General features: G+C 42.5%; 1 protein-coding gene across 1 annotated transcript in view; it reads left to right on the forward strand.

The window, feature by feature from the left end:
- The window catches only part of MUC6 (mucin 6, oligomeric mucus/gel-forming), a gene marked incomplete at its 3' end in the record, with an annotated part of 39681 nt that extends 18012 nt beyond the window's left edge, over positions 1-21669 (forward strand). The window contains exons 19-38 of the mRNA XM_080981907.1: positions 1264-1396; positions 2051-2300; positions 3399-3451; positions 3544-3653; positions 4897-5048; positions 5332-5473; positions 5876-5986; positions 7223-7408; positions 8765-9004; positions 10042-10198; positions 11496-11645; positions 12165-12230; positions 12987-13022; positions 14250-14285; positions 15786-15818; positions 17443-17493; positions 19697-20155; positions 20426-20470; positions 20578-21127; positions 21450-21669. Of these exons, the coding sequence (XP_080838033.1) occupies positions 1264-1396; positions 2051-2300; positions 3399-3451; positions 3544-3653; positions 4897-5048; positions 5332-5473; positions 5876-5986; positions 7223-7408; positions 8765-9004; positions 10042-10198; positions 11496-11645; positions 12165-12230; positions 12987-13022; positions 14250-14285; positions 15786-15818; positions 17443-17493; positions 19697-20155; positions 20426-20470; positions 20578-21127; positions 21450-21669 (3180 nt within the window). The remainder of the gene's footprint in view (positions 1-1263; positions 1397-2050; positions 2301-3398; positions 3452-3543; positions 3654-4896; positions 5049-5331; positions 5474-5875; positions 5987-7222; positions 7409-8764; positions 9005-10041; positions 10199-11495; positions 11646-12164; positions 12231-12986; positions 13023-14249; positions 14286-15785; positions 15819-17442; positions 17494-19696; positions 20156-20425; positions 20471-20577; positions 21128-21449) is intronic.
- Positions 21670-22590: the final 921 nt, after the last annotated feature.

Here is a 22590-nt window from a genome sequence, read left to right on the forward strand (position 1 = left end):
ACTAGATGTTCAGATGTGAACTAGATGTGAAAATGCTTTTTTTAAAAAAAAAGTTTTGAAAAATACATTGAATTTGGCATAGCTCACTGTTGCCATCTAGTTGCACATTTGCATACTGGACTTTACAGCACATTTAAAACGTTTATTTGCAGCTGTATAACTGAGTCCCAGGTAATTACAAAGTTTGTAAACATCAGAAAAAGTTGTATTCCCCTCCCACTGCCAAAATGACATCCAACTTCCAGCTGAAATCCTGTAACTTTTTATATCACAAATATTCTGGTTTTTGTTTGTCCCACTTTTGTTGTGCAGTAACCCTTCTGGACATAAATAATGTGGTAACACCAGGGAAGCATTGCAGAACGAACTTATTACTTCCAAGAGGAACTTAGCCAAGGCCAGGGTAGTATCATTTGACATATCTCCAAGGAGGTACTTAAGATAGATGGTTTTGGATTTTCCAATTAAGTTTACCAATAGAGGTTTAATTAACTGATCCCGGGCTTGTTTGAACGGCTCACAGTGTAGTAGGATAAGCTTCATAGAGTCGACACCCTGAGAACATGAGCAGAGTAAGTTCTGATAGGGTATGCCAGACAGTCTCCCATTTAGTACTTTTGATGGAAATACATTTACTCTGGCTTTGGTGAATAATTGGCAATAGTTAGGTACAGACAGATTCATGAAATATGATGGTCACTGAAAATCATGGCCATAGTAGATTCCAGATGCAAACATTCCACAGATTACATAAGATCAAGAGCGAAGATAACTGTATGAAATATCCCATAACCTCTGCCTCAGGATTTAAAGGCAATACCGTAGCCCAAAAAGACAGTGAAAGACCAATAGAGAAGGCTTTTAATAAGAAATAGAAACCTACATGCTCTGCATAAGATATAGTGACTGCCATGGAATCCTTTCCCTGTATTTCTGTTTTATTTTGAGAATGCTTTTGTGGGTCTTTGGACCAAAATAAAGAATGTAAATATCTAAACTAAAACAGAATAAATCCACCACAAACGTTGCAGAACACATGCACAATGGAACACCAGTCTGGAGGGACTTTAACTGCCCCCTCAGAATAGGGCTGTGTGAAAGAGCTGACCCAGATCACCAAAGATAGCACTTTTATATAATCTCAGTTGCAATACTTTTCAATACAATCAAGTGATGTACACGCACTGACAAACCATTTCATGATCTACAGTCAGCAGTTCTGATTGCTTATTAACAAAACATATCCTGCCTCTTTGTTTTCAGAGATGTATATACCAAGCCTGCAACTATGAGGAAACCTTTCCCTATATTTGCTCCGCTCTGGGATCATACGCCCGTGTGTGTGCTTCAATGGGCCTGTTTCTTGGGAACTGGCGGAGTACAGTAGACAACTGCAGTAAGTAGTCTCCAACTGATACTTATAGGGATTTGAGATCTAGCTCCAGCAAACTAGAGCTGGCTGCAGCCCTGCCTTAAACCCTGCTCCATGATAAATGGCAGGACTATTTTTTAAGTGATTACATTTAGATAACTGAGAGCCCATGCACACAAATGATCCTGCATATAACATACATCCTTACTTACTGCGCTTAGGGAAGGAAGCATTCACTTAGGAACCTTGTGTCTGACCTAACCCATATAATAGATATAGTCCCCACTCATAAAACAAGAAACAGGGACATTTAATTCCATATGCTTAAAGTCAAGCACGCAGGTGGTCTACTCTAGCGAACTGTGAAATTTCCCCTCATTACGCTGCTCACGTAAGCACTATTTAAGGAAGAGAGTGCCTGGCTGATCGTTGGAACCAATACAGGGTTAAGCATGTTTTGTTGTCCTCTGAGAACTTTCTGCAGACCTTCTAGCTACTGCACCATCAGCAGTCTAACTAGTAAAAGAGGAGTAAGATTTTGTCTCTCCCAGAGACTTCCGACTTGCTTCACTGAACTGCCAACTGTTCCCTGCATGAGACTGAAGTATGAAGGGGGAAGAATATCTCACCAGCTGAAAGCAAAAACCTAATTGTATTATACTTTTTTTCTACTGACAGCCATTTCTTGTACTGGGAATCAGACATTCAGCTACAACACTCAAGCCTGTGACCGGACATGCCTGTCCCTCTCCCATCGAGGCCTAGAGTGCCACCCCACTGACATCCCTATTGACGGCTGCAATTGTCCAAAAGGCACCTATCTCAATCACAAAAATGAGTGTGTCCGTAAATCCCAGTGCCCTTGCTACTTGAAAGACAGGAAGTTCATTCATGCTGATCAGTCGACCATAATTGGTGGAATTACCTGGTAAGCATGGGCTACAGCAAATGAGGATTTTGCATTGGCTCTGTTAGCACATTGGTGTTTCCTCAAAGGCATGGTCTTACAGGAAAAGTAAACACTGGCAATGGTGGTGGTGGGGCGGTAGTTCAGAAATGTTATGGTTGCAGTGTTGTTTGTGTATGTCAAACACCCTGAAAGGAATTAAAAGTATTAAAGGGCATTATAAAAGTATGGCAAGTGGGTGCGGGAGGCAAAATCTCTTCAACAAATAGCATTATAGGGGAGTGAGGCAACATAAATTAAACAGACACCTAATGTTTATGGAGTTGAGAAAGGAACCCTCAATATCCTGTTGAAAATAAAACAAATTTCATCAAAGATATTTCTGAGCTTTAAGAGAAAAAGGAAATGTAAAATAACTAAAATCCGCTTAATTATGTCCCATTCTTGTCCCACTTTGAAGAGGTATGTTGTAGGCATAGGCCTACATATCTGAAATATGAAAAGCACAACGAAGTCCAAGGGTATAGTCTTTGATCTCTGGTCTAAAGGTACATGGCAGAACTACCTTGCTGAATCTAAGTCGGGCTAGGCCTCTTTAGTGTCTTTATGGGAGACTGCACCCTCAAGTTCCATCATGGTGGGTTATAAATGTAACGAATAAAATAATACTGCTATTAGCATGGGAGGTATTTGGAGCACACTTGTGGAACCAATTAAGGAGGTAGACTGAAATATCTTACCTCTTACCTTTTATTAACCCTTTACTGATCCCCATCCACTCCATTGCCATCTTTGTTATTTCCATCTAACTGTCATTGTCATGTCACTTCTACATTCTGCATAGCATTTACCATATAACTGATGTTTTATTTACTTGCTTGCTTACTTAAGTTTTATCCTGCTTCTTCCCAAGGATTTGGGCCAGATAAAGATTGTTAATAATAAATCAATAATAGCCAGTATTAAATCTGTTTTATTCCACATCTGTTGAACTCCTAATTACTGAATGCCAGCCCAAAGAGAAAACCTGATAAGCTCTTTTGGAAGGTATTCCAGCTCAGATATACTTGATCTCAAACATTCCCTTAGTGTATTCTTATGTTCATTTTTCTATTCTAGCTATTGCATTAATGGGAATCTGAGTTGTACTGGCAAACCTGCTGACCCTGCAGGTATGGATCTCTTTACCCTTTCTTTTGAAAAGCATGCTTTCCAAATGTTGCAGAAACATCATTTCACAAGCATCTTATTTCCTTTTTCCTAGAAAACTGCAAGCCTCCCAAAAAATATATTTCATGCTCAGCACCTTCAGAAAGCAAATATGGAGCTGCCTGTGCACCAACCTGCCAAATGCTGGCTACTGGAATTGCATGTGTAAGTTCAATACTTTTGCTACCATCATTATTATTATTTATTGAATTTATATACCGCCCTATACCAAGAGGTCTTAGGGCGGTTCACAGAATAAAATCAAAATTAAAATATATATACAATCATTGTGATTATCATCAGCATGCAATAATTTGTAGTACTTAATTTGCCAAATGCTCTCATTCTTTGCTATGAAATTAAAACCATGTATTGAAACACTCATAGTGTAACAAAACTAACACAGAGCAGTGAAAACTGTATAACCGATTTTTTTGTATGAGATAATAGGCATAAATAGAAAAAAATAGCAGGAATTTCACAACTACCTTTATGCCATTCCGGGAGGCAGGGAGACATCACTCCAGGCTTAGTGCTAGTTTGAATTCCAGCCTCCACAATCTGGTGGCTCCTTAAGGGTTATTACAATGATGTTTCCAGAAGTGTGGGAGACCAGAATTTCCCCCTAGTTGATAACTTGAATTGGTGTTGGGGCTGTGCAATCTCTCACTTTGGGGACTGCAAGCTTCTCACCATAAGTAAGGAAGATGGGAAGAACTTTCCCACCTCCTTTCGGGCACACACTGCAGTAGAAGCTCAGTGAGTGAAAGGCAGACCTGGAACCTGAGGGCCACCATAGTCCACTTGTAGAACTCAAACATGGGCAGGAAAATTCTGGCTCAGGCTCTTAGAATGCAACCCCATACCTACTGATCTCAGAGTAAGTGCCAATAAATTCAATCAGACATATGCCTGAGTAGGCATACATATGATTGCACTGTTGACCTCATTAGGCCAGCTCCCAATATGTACCTCACTTTTAGACTTAGCTGGGATCCTTCACAATATCTGTATAATAAAAATCACAACTTTATCCTAAATACTTTATATACATGCAGATTTCCTTTAAATGTTCTCCCAGTCATATGGCAATGACTTAGAAAACACCAGGTCTGAGCATGCCCACAATTTTGTTCTCACCTTTCTATTCTCACCCCATCACTCACATACTTATTTATGGTTGCTGCATAACAGCATTGAACAGGAGAACCTGGTGCCCTCCAGAGTTTGCTGGACTACAGATCCCATCATATTTGGCTTGTGGCTATGCTTGCAGGTGCTGTTGGGAGATGGGTGTCCAGCAACATCTGAAGGGCCACAGGCTAAGAGCAACCTTATGGTTGGCTGGTGTTGGGCTGGACTTTGCATATCTCAAAGTCTGAGTTTGAGATTGGCTGATGTTTTCCAGGTCCCCAGCAAGTGTGAATCAGGCTGTGTTTGTGCTGCTGGACTATATGAAAAGCTAGATGGTACATGTGTGCCTCCTGATGAGTGTCCCTGTGAATATGGTGGCATCTCATATGCAAAAGGAGAGGAGATTCACACTGAATGCAAGTCCTGGTAAGATATTTTTTTTGCTTTCATCCCTTTGGCTATACCATGCAAGTATGCTATTCAAATGATAGTTAACAAGTTTAGAAAACATCACATCTGAGCATCCACATAATTCTATTACATATATTGCTTGTGCCAGCTGCCCTGAAACATAGTTAAACTAAATATGGGACTTTGGGAAATCTAAGGTAACATCACATGAAGGCATCAAGGAATAATGCTTACCCAATATTGTGCTACCTTTATTTGCATTTGAAGGCTTTATGACAAGTTTCTTGTTCCTCATCAGCACCTGCACAAGAGGAAAATGGAAATGCATCCAAAATTCCAGATGCTCTTCAACATGCAGTCTCTATGGGGAAGGCCATATCACCACGTTTGATGGACAACGTTTTGTGTTTGATGGCAACTGTGAATACATACTAGCTATGGTAATATCACTTTGACTGCACTTACATGCCATGATGCTAATGATCAGTATAAGCAGATTTGAATCAATATGGCACTTCAAATCAAGGCTTGCAGTTCAAAGAGTGTCTTAAGGTAGAACAAAATTGGTCTCAAATATTTTACAACTATAATCTTAAAAATAGGAAGTAGATGAACTCATATGGCCTTTGTTCCCTAAATTCAGCTTCAGGGTTTGAAGTGTAACCAGATCTTCTCTGCAAAAAGTAGATCAGAATCTACTGGTAGATCTCTGGGTAGTTTGCAGTAGATCAGCAAGGGTTTCTGATTCTGAGTTATCCAATAATCCTACCCATGCTCTGCATTTTAAATCCTCACATACATGTTGCTATCTAATGGTTATCTGACTGTACTTCTCTACCTAGGACGGTTGTGGCATGGGTGGCTCTCCCCATCATTTCAAAATAGTGACTGAAAACGTTGTCTGTGGAAATACAGGGATCACATGTTCCAGAGCAATCAAGATCCACCTTGGGGTAAGGATGAAACGTTGTTGTTATGTGATATTTACTCATCTGTACCACACTGGAAATAATTTCCTAACACCCTTCAAGGAAACTGATTGATCACTCTTGTCATCCCAGCACTCTGCCATCCTCTAGTATCAAGGCACTATAAACTAACATACAGCTGTTGGGCCTGAGATTCAAATTTTCCAGTCTGAAGAAGCAGGGCCTGGCCAACTCTATCATTAGGCAGAGTGTGGCAGCCACCTAAGGCAGCAGATTTTGGTTGCTTCGGGGTGTAATATAGAACCATGTTCCATCTCCAGATTTAAAGTAAAATTCAACTGCCAATGCAGCTACCTGGGAGGGCAGGGATACATTTTGTCTTTTGTTTCAGATGGCAAAATATATTGGGCCAGCCCTGTGTACACCTAAGTTATGGAGACACTAACTGGATACTTCATTATAGGTGGGATTTTATCCTATGTGTATTAAACTATAGATTGCAAAGACCCAGAGAGAACTATCTTATAACAGAATCATTCTAGTTTTATACTCATTCCCTATGTGTAATAAGGAATTGTGGGTAAATTCCTCAAAGGCAGATATGACCATTCGCCTTGTACACTGCTTGTACTTGTGCACTGCTTGGCGTATCTTTTAGGGGAAGAGGTTTATAATTTTTCTAAATAAATAAAAGTTTACAAACTCTTTCCACTAAAAATATTAAATATCTTTGCAAGATAATATCATTTCAGTTAAGGGCTTGACTGGGTTGGGCTCTGGAGAAGAGAGAAGAGGGATAGATTGTTATACAGCAGGTGTTCACTAGGATCTCCTCCCACCTTGTTGGTAAATTTTATGCTGTGAGCCACCCTGAGATCTACAGATGGAGGCCGGTATGCAAATTAAAAAAGAATAAATTAATAAAAATAATATTGTGAACTGTTCACTCTTTTGTAGCCAAAGGCTAAACCGAAGGGTGTGAGGAATGGAGATGTTTAATGAGTTTTGGGTGATTACCTTTCTAAATGAAGAGCAGCAAAGTTGTAGACAGCACCCTAGAAGTGTCTGTGTGTACTGTATTGCAGTCTTAAATTGTCTGCAAGTCTCTTTTGTTAAAAAAAGATTGATTAGGCTCCTCCCATAGAGCTGCTAAAACACAGACCAAATTACATTGCACACAAGTAAATGACTCATTCTTTGCAAAAGTCTACAGAAATTCTGTTAGATAGCTTTTCTAGTCACATGTTATTTTCCTTGCAGAATCTGACAATCACTTTGGCAGACAGAACATACACTGTCTCTGGTTGGAATCCTATGACAGAGTTCTTTATAGAAGAGAATGCCCTCCACTTGATTATTGAGATTGCAATCCCTGGCAAATATGACATGTCCCTTGTCTGGAACAGGCACATGAACATATTCATCAAAATATTCAGAGGAGCAAAGGTAATAAATAACCTCTTACCATGGGGCTTCAGGGGTGGCCCTTTGCTGACCAGCGCAGCTGCAGCACAGACAGTGGGGAGCTAGGAGAATTGTTCATCCTTGCAGCCAGAAGGGGACATTAGAACTTCTACTGTCGCATGATGTGAAAGAGGCCCGTGATGTGAGTCAATCATGTCAAGGCTTGTAAGTCAGGTAGAGGCAGTGACCTGGCCCACACCAGCTCTACCTTTTCCCTATAAAAGGGAATGGTGCTTGGACTCCGGCTCTTTTGATGATACTGGATTTCCCACCCTCCCACCCTATTACATGGTGGTTCTGCCCAAAGGTGAGTGGGTTGGATTGGGTGAGCAGCTTGCTATGGAATGCTTGGTTACCCTATTTGGGGCCAGGGAGGAATTTTTCCCTGCTGGCTAATTGGTCTGCCTGCCGGTTTTTCACCTGTCTCATAGCAAATGAAACAACTTGGGCAGATAAGTCATTGAGTTTGGCTCTTTAGCATTTGGGTACCCTGCTAAAAGGGTGTAGGAAGAAGTATTGCTGCCCAGGAGCCCACACAGGGGCAGCCCTGGAGGGAGCATCACACTCTAATGTACGTCAGGGGGCACCCTTCTTTTTAGGGTCGACCCACTTCATTATCAACCAATTGGATGGTTGATCTCAGTGCCTTCACCAAAACCTGCTTACATCTATAATCAGTAAAGCTGTGGCCTATTTCAACCCAATGCCAATGTCCTGTGTCTTATTTAACATGGCTGCCCCCAACACTGGGCAGCACACTCCACACAACTGGGCATGCAATGTGTAGCCAATTCCTAATCCGTTGTTTCTTTGCCTTTCTTGCGAAAGGCAAATAAAGCTGAATGGGAAGTTGCAGTGCCAAAATTTGTTTTAAGCAGAAATTTCTGAGGAAGATTTATCACAGGCTAGTCTCCGCAGAGAAGTGATAAAACAGACACTCTTTGCAGTTCCATTTTTCATATGTTTTTTTACAAGGCAAAGTGACTGTGGGTCATGTCAGATTGAGCAGGAAACTGGAGGTGGGACTATTTCTTTGTCGGGTGTTTCTCTGCTCAGAATCATACTCCAGCTGCTTTTCTAAGGGAAGAAAGAGATGTGGGGGAACTCGTATACATATATCTCCCCTCCAAATCGGAAAGCAATGCAGGGGATAATTTTAAACAGAAGAGTTGTCAAAGAAAGGACTAAACAGATCCTCTCTCTCCACTCGGCTCCACCATCACTGGTCATCCACTCAATATCAAGTTACTCACATGGTTCATTTACATTTTAAAAGGTTCCCTTTTTATGTTTTGTTCTGACGTCCATAACTTTTATTTTTATTTTACTCGAACCTAGGATCACCTCTGTGGTTTATGTGGTAATTACAATGGGAATATAAGAGATGACTTTGAAACTCGAAGCAGATATGTGGCATCCAATGAACTGGAGTTTGTGAATTCCTGGAAGGAGAATCCCCTTTGTGGGGATGTGTTCTTTGTGGCGGATCCATGCAGTAACAACCCCTATCGCAAAGCATGGGCAGAAAAGAAGTGCTCCATTATCAACAGTCAAGTATTTGCTTCCTGCCACAGCAAGGTAAACGTTTATCCTATGCTTTAAGATAGTAACATTGCCTCTTCAAGTGCTAACATTTCCACCTATGCATGCTTCCAAATGCCAGATGCCTTTTTATTGTTTTGAATTGATGTATTTAATTATGTATTTATCTACTTCTTTAAAAAAAAAATCCTTCCTTTACAGTGGAGGTGGGGAGGTAGATTGGGACGAATCACCAGCGTGATTGTGCACAGATCAGGCCTAATGCTGACCATGAGCCCCACCCTCAGAACGCCCCATTTTGGCTTGGCCAGCAGAGATACTACTGGTGGGCCTCCCCAGCCCACCCCAATGCAGGCAGTGGAAGAAGGAGGTCTCCATCAATGGAGTGACATGAGTGTCACTCTATTGGCATCAGGTGGGAGAAGTCTGGCTGAGCCAGTGGAAGCCCACAGAGAGATGCTTCCACTCAATCCATCACCAGCCCTGAACCCAGCATAAGGTGGGGGTTTGAATTGCAGCCTAAACCGTTAAAATATTACAATAATAAAAGATCGGCAGTTAAAACAACACAGAGAATCACAGAGAAAAATCCAGCAGTGCTTTCATGAAGTGATTGAAATTAACAGTGCAGTCTTATACATGTCTCCATATAGAAGTAAGCACCAATGAGTTCGATGAGCCTTATTCCCTGGTAAGTGTGCATAGGATTGCAGCCTGGTAGAGCAAACCAACTGTGGTGGGAGAGGAGAATTTGTAGCCTAGGAAGCACCATAGCCAAGCCCTCTCAGTCTTGTATTGGCTATGGTGGATCTGGGGTGGGGGCGCTGTTCTTCCCCAGCAATGCCAGTGTTCTCATCTTTGTTTGTTTTACATTTTCCTCCCATTGGTTCCTCTGGAAGGGAAATTTGCTAGGCCAAATATCATTCTCTGTCCATACAGCAGATGATACTGTAAAGCGGATGTGTGGTTTGATTAGCGGATATTGCTTGTTTGGTCCCACTGAAAATGTAAGGATGAACTTTTAATTAACACCAACTTTCTGGTTTGGCTTCATTGTTCTTTCCCTGCCCCAGGTGTACCGCAGGCCTTATTATGAAGCTTGTGTCCGGGATTCATGTGGCTGTGACACAGGAGGGGACTGTGAGTGCATGTGTGATGCTGTTGCAGTGTATGCAAAAGCATGCTTAGAAGCTGGCGTCTGTGTTGACTGGAGAACCCCAGACTTCTGCCGTAAGTTTCTTAACAATGCCTCTTTTAAAGTGTGCTGGGTTTCTTAAAATGCATTGATACTTCTATATGTTAATAATATTCAGAACTGGATAATACCTATTAAGTTTGCTGACTGCTAAAACTATGGAGCAGGAAGCATTATATTTTTAGAGCAGTGTTTTCATAAACCGTATCAACCCTCTGAAGTCGATTCAATGAGAAGATAAATAATTGTGGCCAGCTGCCATCACTACAAGCAGCTTGTCCTCTCTGTCAAGCCTCTCTTGCACAGTGCAGATGTAGGAGTGCCTTTAATGTTTTCTAGGTGCAGCTGCAGCCACAGGTAAATTATTAGCACATTATGTGCGCAATTGTGCAACAATGAAGCATATGAAGCCTACCCCTTCAATCATGCCAGTTTCTCAGTGCAGCATTTCACATGCAGAAATTTATCAGTGGACAATCTGATTTGGGACAGAATCCCTGGAGCTAGGAAGTTTTAAATCCAGTCTTGGCACATGACAAAAAACTGGATTCTACAGAGATTTCTTTACATCTCAAGTCAAAGTACAGCCAAAACCATCTGGTCCACTGCCAAAGACATGGCCAAGACATTCTTCATTTATGTAAAGAAGCCTTGCTCTTCTAGATTTCTTCAACACTGCAGCACCAATATACCCCAGGATGGATTATGGAAGCATTCAGTGACCCAGTTTGCATGTAAACCTAAGCCAGATCATGGCTTAGTGCAAATGTGTGAGCATGCAGATTTCTGGAAAGGAATTCACAGCTGGTTAGGCCTTCCTCCAGTGCTGCTGCGAGGTAAGCCATGGTGTGGCTTTGCATGCCATCAGAATCCAGGCTCACAGTTTGTTTCACCATGTTGTAACCAAGGATTTTTGTCCTTGGTTTACAACTCAGGGTTTGTCTGGAGACCACAAGCCTGGGCTCAGACAACATCCTAAGCCAGAGCATGGCTGGCTTGACAGCAGCAGCAGGACAGAAGAAAGAAAAAAACAGTAATGATCTCCTCTTCAGGAAACTGCACCCTTGCACATTTGTGCTAAACTATGGTTTGGCTTAGTGTTGTGACTGTTGCATGCAAACTGAGCCAGAGTGAGAATATGGCCAAAACCTTCAAGGATGAAATCAAGTATAACATAAGAAACAGATAATGAAGATCTTTCACTAGATGCTTCCATCTTTAAATGAGTTTACCACAGGGGAAAACAATGCAATGTTTCTCCAGTGTGCTATTTTTTCATTTAGGAAATGTAAGTGGATAGATTGAATAACAATCACTTTCTCATCTCTTTAGCTGTCTACTGTGACTATTTCAACAGCCATAAGAAGAATGCCATGGATGGCACCTATCATAACTTTGTTAATGAACTGAATTGCACCTGGCATTATCGCCCTTGTAAATGTCCATACCAGCTACTAACCTTCAGAGAAATAAACATCGAAGGTATTTCCCCCCTACTTTTAAAAAACAGAAACCGTGCTAGCAGTGGCGGAGCTTCATGCTTCAGCACCGGGGGGTGGAGATCAGGCAGGGTCGGGGGTGGCGTGCATCTCAGGGGGCATGACGCACTGCCCGCAGGGGCATGGCGCACATCCTGGGGGCAGGGCACACCTCCTGCAGGGGCGTAGCGCCCAGCGCAGGGGGGGCTAGCCACGATGGCACCCTACTGGGATCGCGCTGCCGGGGGCAGTGCACTCCTCTTCCTCTGCCAGTGTGTGCTAGATATTATTGATAGGAAACTAGTAGTAAGTAGGCAAAATGCTTTTGTAAATCTTTTACAAAACAATTTGTAGGAAATAATAGGCCTGAATTCATGGTTGGAAATGTGGGTTTATAGCTGGTTCTCTAAGACTGACTTATACATCACAGGAATTCTTCTTTCTGAAACCTTTTTCTGAGACTAGTGTTTACCTAAAACTTTTGCTATATGCATGATGAACAATATTTCTTCTTTGCTCCTAGGCTGTTACAACTGTTCAGAGCATGACTACTATAATCCTAAGGAGAAAAAATGTGTGCCTTGTAGCGGTAGGTTAAAAAGTCCACTTTCAAATTCCTTGCTTCCAACATTTCCTATTTTAAGAAGCATCATTTATAGTGAAATCCTTTGCATGTTTACTGATTTCATTGGGACTTTTTCCCTAATGTGGATAATATACATAGGATGACACTCTTATTTAACCGTCTTATTTAAGACTCTTATTTAACCAGAGGGCCTCTTAAAGCTGCCATTGCATTATCTTCACTTATTCATTTGTTTGTTCTTAACTTTAAGAAATGTACTGTACTATGTCTACTAGAGTCTAAAGTTTAGGTGATTCAGGAATGATGTGTATACAGTGGTTGATGAAAAAGTAGTAAAATTATAATTAGCTAGGATTAGAACATCCTGATATTGCATATCCTAGTCCCACACTCTAACCACCATACCACAATAAATTAAAACTTCTCAAATTACTTAAATCCTGGAATTCTAGATTACTTCTTCATATGCAAAGTTGTACTTTTACTATTGAAATAGGAGGAAAAATATATTATTTGCAGAAATCCTCATTATGGAAAAAGTATATAGCTGAAATAATAATAATAATAATAATAATAATAATAATAATAATGATAATAATATAGCAGTGGTTAGCATCACAATACCATCAACAAATTCACTTAACATTCAGTAATTTTTCTACACAAATGTTGCTTCCATGCAAGAAAACTAAATATGTAAAAGTCTATATTTATATATACGTTTTTCTGTTGTACAACTCACATTTGTCTTTTCACCAGGTCCAGTTTCCCCAACTCCTCCATTACCAACAACAAGTGAGTATAAGATTTTGAAATGTATATTTCAAACTATGTAACACTGAATGTAATGTCTATTTTGTATAGGGATGAGAAATGATCCATTTGCCAATATTGCATAGCAATAATGGTGATTATGATGATGAACAGAAGACACAGATATGATGATCTATCAAATAAAATCCACTGGGGGGAATCAGAATTATTTACATGAATTAGATTGGATTAAGCAGATGATCAGAGCATATTGCACATGCAGTCCTCTTCAATACTTCATCCGTACTTTTGCATGCTCTTGTCAATTCTGTGGTATGGACGAGTAAGAAATCTTCATCATAGAAAAGTATAGCTAGTATAATTTACTACTACTACTACTACTACAGAGGTTCCCATCACAAAACCATCAAGAGTTGGTTCACATTCAATGAATTTTCTACACAGATGTAACTTCCATGTGAACTCTGTATCTATATGGGTTTTTTGTTGCACAACTGTAACTGACATGTGCAACATGTGACTTGGTGAAACAAGTGTTTACTGTATGTGATGTGTCCACATGGTCTCCCGCCACTAAAGTTATTTGCATATAGAGGATCAAAATGAAAAACACTCCTAAAACACTCACCCCTTTGATTTTATAAAACACTGCATATTCCATTTTATACTCACTGCTACATTGCACTCACAGTTTTATACTTACTATTTTAGCTTTTAAAAACTGGTTTTATTGATAATTTTATGGTTTTATTCTTCTTTTAAATGGCTTAGTCCCCCACCCTCCTTACAGTCAATAATAATAATAATAAAATTTTATTTATATCCCGCCCTCCGCAGCCGAAGCCGGGCTCAGAGAGGCTAACAACAGTAAAATAATACAACATTCTAAAATCATTTCATTATAAAATTAATTCAATTAATTCAAGCAGTACAGTCGACTTGCAACCTGCACAAATTTAACGTGTGTGAATACGCATCACTGAAAAAAGGGGCAGGGCAGGCATTTGGAGGGGAGGACATTGGCAATACCACCACCCCACCCCACCCAATTTGGAGGTGCAGTGATCATTGGAGACTGTGTGAGAGGCCTTAGAAGAACATTTGGAGGGTTTTTATTTTATTTTTTGCTATACACAACTTTGGCTTTTACACACTATTGCTGGAACGTAACCCCCACATAAGTTGAATTGACTATATATAAATTGTAGGAAACAAATAAATAAAATTAAAAAAAATTATTTCCACTAGGTTCACTTTCTCCAACTACCCCATCACCAACAACAAGTGAGTATAAGATTTTAAAATGTGTATTTTAAAATATATGACACTGAGTTTAATGTAAAGTCTGCATAGTGGTAGGAAACAATCAATTTGCCTGTATTGCATCGTAATAATAGTGGGGATGATTATGATGGTGAACAGAAGACAGAGATATGTTGATTCATCAAATAAAATCCATTTTGGGGAAATCGGGTTTATTTACAGGAACCACCCTTTCCTAGGTTAGAATCATAGCTGTCAACGTTTCCCTTTTTTTAAGGGAAATTCCCTAATTCCCAATAGGATTTTCCCTTAAAAAAAAGGAAAATTTGCCAGCTATGGTTAGAATCAGCAGGTGATCAGTGCATAGTGTATGAGAATGAACATCTCACACATGCAGTCCTCATCAATACTTCACAATATGGATGGAGATGCATGCTCATATCAATCCTGTTACATGGACGAGGATGCTTATCCCCATCTACTATAGGCACATGATTGTGATCCTCAAATCATTAGTTGTGTGTTACTCATCATATGTTAACACCTTGTCATTTGCAAATATGTATGGAACTAAGAATTTTGTTATTTAGACTCTGCAGAGACCACAGCCCAAAGAGCCAGACATCATCTACATGTTCTCATATGAAGTATTGATTCAGTCTGGTACCTTTCATAGTGAATTAATTTACAGCCTTTGGCAGTTGTAATGTTTATTTTTTAAAATGTTTCTCAAAGAAAGAATAGAAATGTGATATATTCATATGGGCAAAATTATTCACAGATATATAGAGTACTGAGCCAAACACACACAGGGTTATGTGCACTTTGTGCAAAAAAAATAAAAATCAAAAGCTGCGCACTGCAGAAAATTTGTGAATAAAGTGATTTTGCATGTTGTTGCCTATTTAGTATGTAATCATGGAGGAGATACAGGGCTGCAGACATCCAGATTTTATATGTTAGGCAATCCCAAGGCCAAATTGTGCTTCCACCCTTCCATTTGCTTTTTTTAAAAAAATGAACCCAGTGTTTGACCACTTCTCTCCTCCTCTTCTTACATCCCTATTTCCTGCTTCTTTGTGTTTCTTGTGACACTAGTTTCACACTGCCAGTTTTATTTCAGATGCATTCTGGGGAAAATGGTACCCAAAAGCTCTGATTCAGGCACAACAAGCAATAGTGTTGAAAGTTGGGGTGTCAAGAGAAAGGAGTTGCCATTGCTCCACAATAAATGGCCCTAAGTACCCCCCTTCCTCCACTCCTAAAACCAAAGTGAGCTGTTTTACTTCCTCCCTGAAAATGGTTGGAATGTTTCCTCCCCCTGCTCAGCAGTTTACCACTTGGGAATGGTGTGTGTGAATTGAACAAGCAAGAATTCTGATGTTTCCAGAACATTGAACCCTTTGATTAAAAAATAATAATACTTGTCTATATGAATGAAATATACTGGTGCTCTCAAAACTCAGAAGCTCCTCAATTTTATATTCTACATTATGCTCACACTTCTTCTCTTTTCCATAGCTCCAACACGGACCACAGCATCTCCAAAAACAGGTGAATATAAGAGTTTAACACATGCTACTTACAGGTATATAAGTTACACTCTTGTGCACTGAAAGCAACAAGTCCATTTTCCAGTATTGCCCAATGATAACAAAGAACATAAAACACAGGTATGCTGATCCCACAAGTGTGATCTGTGAGGGGAATGAGACTTTCACTGCTGGGTCTATTTTGGATGTGAATGAACATTCGCCACATGCAGTCCTTGTTATTCCTGCACAGTTTGGATAGCTATGTATGTTATCATCCATCCTGCAATCAGGATGGGGGGAAATGAGTTTGTGTAACAAGTTGTGCATAATTCAGTATGTCCCAACATATTGTTATATGCTACTGTTTCCAAGGTGCCAGAAGCATCTTACATTTAGATTCAGCATACAGGTAGGTAGCCGTGTTGGTCTGCCGTAGTCAGAAGTGTGCATGCACACGAAAGCTCATACCAATAACAAACTTAGTTGGTCTCTAAGGTGCTACTGGAAGGAATTTTTTTATTTTGTTTAGATTCAGCAGTCATTATAGTCACAAGAATCACACTTGCCATCTATAGTTTCTTTACATGAGATAGTAACTGAGGCCACAGTCATATCCTCATGTACCATGGAGCAATTCCCAATGAATTTAGTAGGATTTACCGTACTTCTGTGTAGACGTGTTCAGGAAGGGACGCGGGTGGCGCTGTGGGTTAAACCACAGAGCCTAGGACTTGCTGATCAGAAGCTCGGTGGTTCGAATGCCCATGATGGGGTGAGCTCCCGTTGCTCAGTCCCTGCTCCTGCCAACCTAGCAGTTCAAAAGCACGTCAAAGTGCAAGTAGATAAATAGGTACCGCTCCGGCGGGAAGGTAAACGGCGTTTCCGTGCGCTGCTCTGGTTCGTCAGAAGCAGCTTTGTCATGCTGGCCACATGACCCAGAAGCTGTACGCCGGTTCCCTCGGCCAGTAAAGCGAGATGAGCGCCGCAACCCCAGAGTCGGTCATGACTGGACCTAATGGTCAGGGGTCCCTTTACCTTTACCTTTAGACATGTTCAGGACTGTTGATAGCTGTTTTATAATTCGAGTTTGAAGTGGAATTGCAAACTATGTTTTTTCCATGAAAGAAGGCACAAGAGGAGGGTGGAGCATATGAGCTCAAGGCCCGTTCACATAACATGTCATGTTACATCTCAACAACCCTATGTTTACAGAAAAGTGATACTAAATCAAAATAAATAAATGGATCACATCTGTCTGTCTTTGCATAGTTGCCAAAGGGAAATCTTAAAATACTTTGACATTACCTTCCTCTTGAAGAGGTTTCTGAAATTAGTTGTGGAAAACAAGATGATATTTAAACCAATGAGCCACTTTTGAGGGGTTGTACAATTAAATAGCCAAGATGCCTCATGGTATGCTATCAATAATAAATGTTACCAATATGTTACTCAGAATCCCAATCTCACACATTTAGATTCCATTAACCGCACAATAAAGAAATGGTTTCAGTGCTGTCTCTGTGAATAATAATTATTCAATGAGACCTCGATTAATCATTATTTTAGTCTCATTAAAATATGAATGCTGTGTGGATTGTTTGCACTCCTTAATTGAAATGTATTTTCCCACTTCTGCTTTGTAGCTCACCCTCACCCTCCTGTTACAAAACCGCAAGTCAAAGTAACAACAACAGGTCAGTTCTATTATCCGTTTTGGTTTCTTGCTGATTACCTCCAACAGATGGCTATCCAGGCACTGCTGGAAGACATCTGGGAAGCGAGGGCTTATCCTCTCCCCCACCACCTGTAATTGGTTTCCTTGTCTAGCTATTAACAATTTGCTCCCAAAGTTGAACTGGCAAGATGGAGTCTCTGTAGGTGAGTGTTCCCCATGTCTGAAAAATAGTCCAAATGCCTGCCCTGGATGGGACTGTACTCCCTCAGGAGGAGCAAGTACACAATTTTAGGGGTGCTTCTGGATCCAACTTTGTCACTGGTGGCCTAGGTGGCTGTGAGTGCCTTTTATCAGCTTCAGATGGCTACAACCCTTTCTGAACCTGGATAGATGGACCACAGCATCTCAGGAATGGATACATTTGAGATAGGGTTACTTCCCTAGGGGCTTCCCTTGTACTTGATCCAGAAAGCACAGCTGGTGCTGAATGGTGAAGCTTGATAGCTGTCAGGAGTGAGACCCTGTCACCATATTATGCTCCTATGAAGAGATCAGCACAGGCTGTTGATTTGCTACCAGGTCAAGATATTATTAATACAGTGGTACCTCGGGTTAAGTACTTAATTCGTTCCAGAAGTCCGTTCTTAACCTGAAACTGTTCTTAACCTGAAGCACCACTTTAGCTAATGGGGCCTCATGCTGCCGCCGCACCGCCGGAGCACGATTTCTGTTCTCATCCTGAAGAAAGTTCTTAACCTGAGGTACTATTTCTGGGTTAGCAGAGTCTGTAACCTGAAGCGTATGTAACCTGAAGCGTATGTAACCCGAGGTACTACTGTAGTGTATAAAAACCTCAGGAACTTTGGACTAGACTAGTTTACTTAAAGGATTGCCTTAGCACATGTGGCCCATTTGACGAATTTGATCTGTCAAAATGATGGTTTTACAAGTGCCACCTAACACTTCCTTTCAGCTTGCGATGAATCAATCCTGCATTGTGGTAGCACATATTCTCTGGAACTCCCTGCCCACTAATATTATTGTGCTGTACTGTTTTCAGTGCCTGTTTAAAATATATTTGTTTAGGAAAGCCTAAAAAGACATACAGGATGATAATCAGATAAGGTAATCAGCTAAGAAGGGGACAAAAAGAAATTTACAGACCTAACGTAGCCATGCTTATTAATTGCAGTAAGTCTGCTCTGAGTAAACCTTAGTTGAATAACACCCCCCCCCAAAATTAACTTGTAACTTTATTTCATATATTCATTTAAGCCAGCTGATTTTATATTTTGAGAATATCTATGACCATTTGTTTTTAATGTTTGATTCTATTAGTATTAAAAGCAGTATTTTACATTGTTCAATATAAACTGGATGGAGGTTTTTATTGATTTAAAGGTGTATAAATTTAAATAATTAATTAAAACATGGTCACAAAGAAACACTATATAAGCCTCATAACCCTAATTAAAACCTGCTGGTTCTCTGCAACATAAAACAACAACAGCTCCATCTAGGAAGCAGGCTGAGATCCTACCTGCCTGCAGACTGTCTCGCCAGAGTGCCACATGCTCTGGTTATCTCCCACTTGGACTACTGCAATGATGAGCTCTATGTGGTGCTACCTTTGAAGGTGACTCGGAAACTAAACTAATCCAAAATGTGACAGCTAGACTGGTGACTGGGAGTGGCTGCCGGGTTTTTAATGTCTAATGTTTTACCAATTTTTATGTGCTTCAAGCCATCCAGAGTAGATGGGGAAACCCAGCCCAGCGTGCAGGGTATAAACAATAAAATTATTATTTTGTTATTAACATAAGCAGAGAAAGCGAAACTTATCCAGTATGTCTGTTACCAAGGCAAAGCAAAAACAAACAGTTGAAACAATATACCTTAAAATAATGAATGCCAGCACAGAATAATCCAAATTACAAATAGAAACAATACAGAAAAACTGAATACATGAAACATCAAAAAGTAAAAATAACAATAAAGTTTACCAATACTCACTGAGCTGTAGTGCTTTCACTTTCAGGAGCATATCCTCAAAGGAAATAGGTTATTAGAGGATTTAAGAGAAATTGCTTTGAAAATAATGTCGCGTTAGAATGCTGTATAAGATGGATTCAACTAAGTTTTCTCAGAGTAGACACAGTTAAGTAAATGAACCTGGGTTGATCAGGTTACCACATTATTTCATGGAATCTCTTATCCTGCAGAGACTGCGCCAACAAAAGCAACAAGCACCAGCAGCACAACATTAACTTCGCCAAAGGCAACATCGCCCATAAATACAAAGAGCACAGAATCAACGACGCTAAGACATACAACACATACAACAATGATTACGACTCCACAGAAAACTATGTCAACAGCAAGCACTTCTATACCAACAACTTCCAGAACTACATCATTAACACAAACGGCAACAACAAGGAGGCCAAAGACCACAATCTCCACAGCGATTACTGAATCCACTATAACAAGCAAACACACCCCAACAACCATGACAGGACCCATGCCTTCCACAACACAGGTTACTTCAATGCCCTTAACGAAAACGAGCACTCCAGTACCCACTGCCACAACTCTCACGACTGCTCCCCCTACCAGCACAGAAACGCCCAGCACTCCGGCCACCACAACTCCTGCAACCACCACCGTCCCAGTTACCACGGGTAAGTCTCCTTGGTCGCTCTGCAGCAGCAGCAGCTTACAAGTCTCTCAGGAGCCCTCTCTTGCCAAAGGGGCAGAGGGATTGCCACCTCCAGGTCCCACGTAAGCCAGCCCTCCAAAAAGGGCGAGACTCGTCTGGCTCAGTCATCCGGGAACCTGTTCCTCATGTCCTCGTGTGGCGCCCTGGGCAACCCAAAATCCCAGCCGTGACGGGAGCCCGCCTTTTCCCTCTCCCACCGCCACCTATGTGACTTTGCTCTTTTGTGTTCCAGAAACACCAAAAACCACCACTTCTGTTCCACCACCGGTGCCTACAGGTAAGGGCGCTGAGCCTGCCGAAGGAGCTCTGCTTCTCTCCTTCTCTCCTTCCCCCGTTCCCACGTGTGGTCGCCCCCCTTTCACTTGCTTTCTTTCTCCTTTGCAGTCACCACACCTTCGACAACCAGACCGCCAAGCAGCATGCCGAAAACCACGCCAACCACCTCTCCCTCCACCACATCCAGAACCACTGCATCAACTCAGACGGCAACCACCAACACGCCAAAGACCACTGCAACAGCCTCCACACCATCCACCTCTACGCATCACCCCAAAATCCTAACCACCACAACCCCCTCCACCACCACAGAATCCACTGCGACTAGCACACCAACCCCGACAACCACAACAGCACCCGTGCCCCCCTCCACACCGTCTCCTCCGACGCCGTCCACCACAACCACCACCACCTCGCCCACAACCGTTACCTCCACTTCCACCAGCACTCCAGTACCCACTGCCACAACTCTCACGACTGCTCCCCCTACCAGCACAGAAACGCCCAGCACTCCGGCCACCACAACTCCTGCAACCACCACCGTCCCAGTTACCACGGGTAAGTCTCCTTGGTCGCTCTGCAGCAGCAGCAGCTTACAAGTCTTTCAGGAGCCCTCTCTTGCCAAAGGGGCAGAGGGATTGCCACCTCCAGGTCCCACGTAAGCCAGCCCTCCAAAAAGGGCGAGACTCGTCTGGCTCAGTCATCCGGGAACCTGTTCCTCATGTCCTCGTGTGGCGCCCTGGGCAACCCAAAATCCCAGCCGTGACGGGAGCCCGCCTTTTCCCTCTCCCACCGCCACCTATGTGACTTTGCTCTTTTGTGTTCCAGAAACACCAAAAACCACCACTTCTGTTCCACCACCGGTGCCTACAGGTAAGGGCGCTGAGCCTGCCGAAGGAGCTCTGCTTCTCTCCTTCTCTCCTTCCCCCGTTCCCATGTGTGGTCGCCCCCCTTTCACTTGCTTTCTTTCTCCTTTGCAGTCACCACACCTTCGACAACCAGACCGCCAAGCAGCACGCCGAAAACCACGCCAACCACCTCTCCCTCCACCACATCCAGAACCACTGCATCAACTCAGACGGCAACCACCAACACGCCAAAGACCACTGCAACAGCCTCCACACCACCCACCTCTACGCATCACCCCAAAATCCTAACCACCACAACCCCCTCCACCACCACAGAATCCACTGCGACTAGCACACCAACCCCGACAACCACAACAGCACCCGTGCCCCCCTCCACACCGTCTCCTCCGACGCCGTCCACCACAACCACCACCACCTCGCCCACAACCGTTACCTCCACTTCCACCAGCACTCCAGTACCCACTGCCACAACTCTCACGACTGCTCCCCCAGCCAGCACAGAAACGCCCAGCACTCCGGCCACCACAACTCCTGCAACCACCACCGTCCCAGTTACCACGGGTAAGTCTCCTTGGTCGCTCTGCAGCAGCAGCAGCTTACAAGTCTTTCAGGAGCCCTCTCTTGCCAAAGGGGCAGAGGGATTGCCACCTCCAGGTCCCACGTAAGCCAGCCCTCCAAAAAGGGCGAGACTCGTCTGGCTCAGTCATCCGGGAACCTGTTCCTCATGTCCTCGTGTGGCGCCCTGGGCAACCCAAAATCCCAGCCGTGACGGGAGCCCGCCTTTTCCCTCTCCCACCGCCACCTATGTGACTTTGCTCTTTTGTGTTCCAGAAACACCAAAAACCACCACTTCTGTTCCACCACCGGTGCCTACAGGTAAGGGCGCTGAGCCTGCCGAAGGAGCTCTGCTTCTCTCCTTCTCTCCTTCCCCCGTTCCCACGTGTGGTCGCCCCCCTTTCACTTGCTTTCTTTCTCCTTTGCAGTCACCACACCTTCGACAACCAGACCGCCAAGCAGCACGCCGAAAACCACGCCAACCACCTCTCCCTCCACCACATCCAGAACCACTGCATCAACTCAGACGGCAACCACCAACACGCCAAAGACCACTGCAACAGCCTCCACACCATCCACCTCTACGCATCACCCCAAAATCCTAACCACCACAACCCCCTCCACCACCACAGAATCCACTGCGACTAGCACACCAACCCCGACAACCACAACAGCACCCGTGCCCCCCTCCACACCG

The sequence above is a fragment of the Podarcis pityusensis genome (genome assembly GCF_964106645.2).
Source record: "Podarcis pityusensis genome assembly, chromosome: 1".
NCBI lineage: Eukaryota > Metazoa > Chordata > Lepidosauria > Squamata > Lacertidae > Podarcis > Podarcis pityusensis.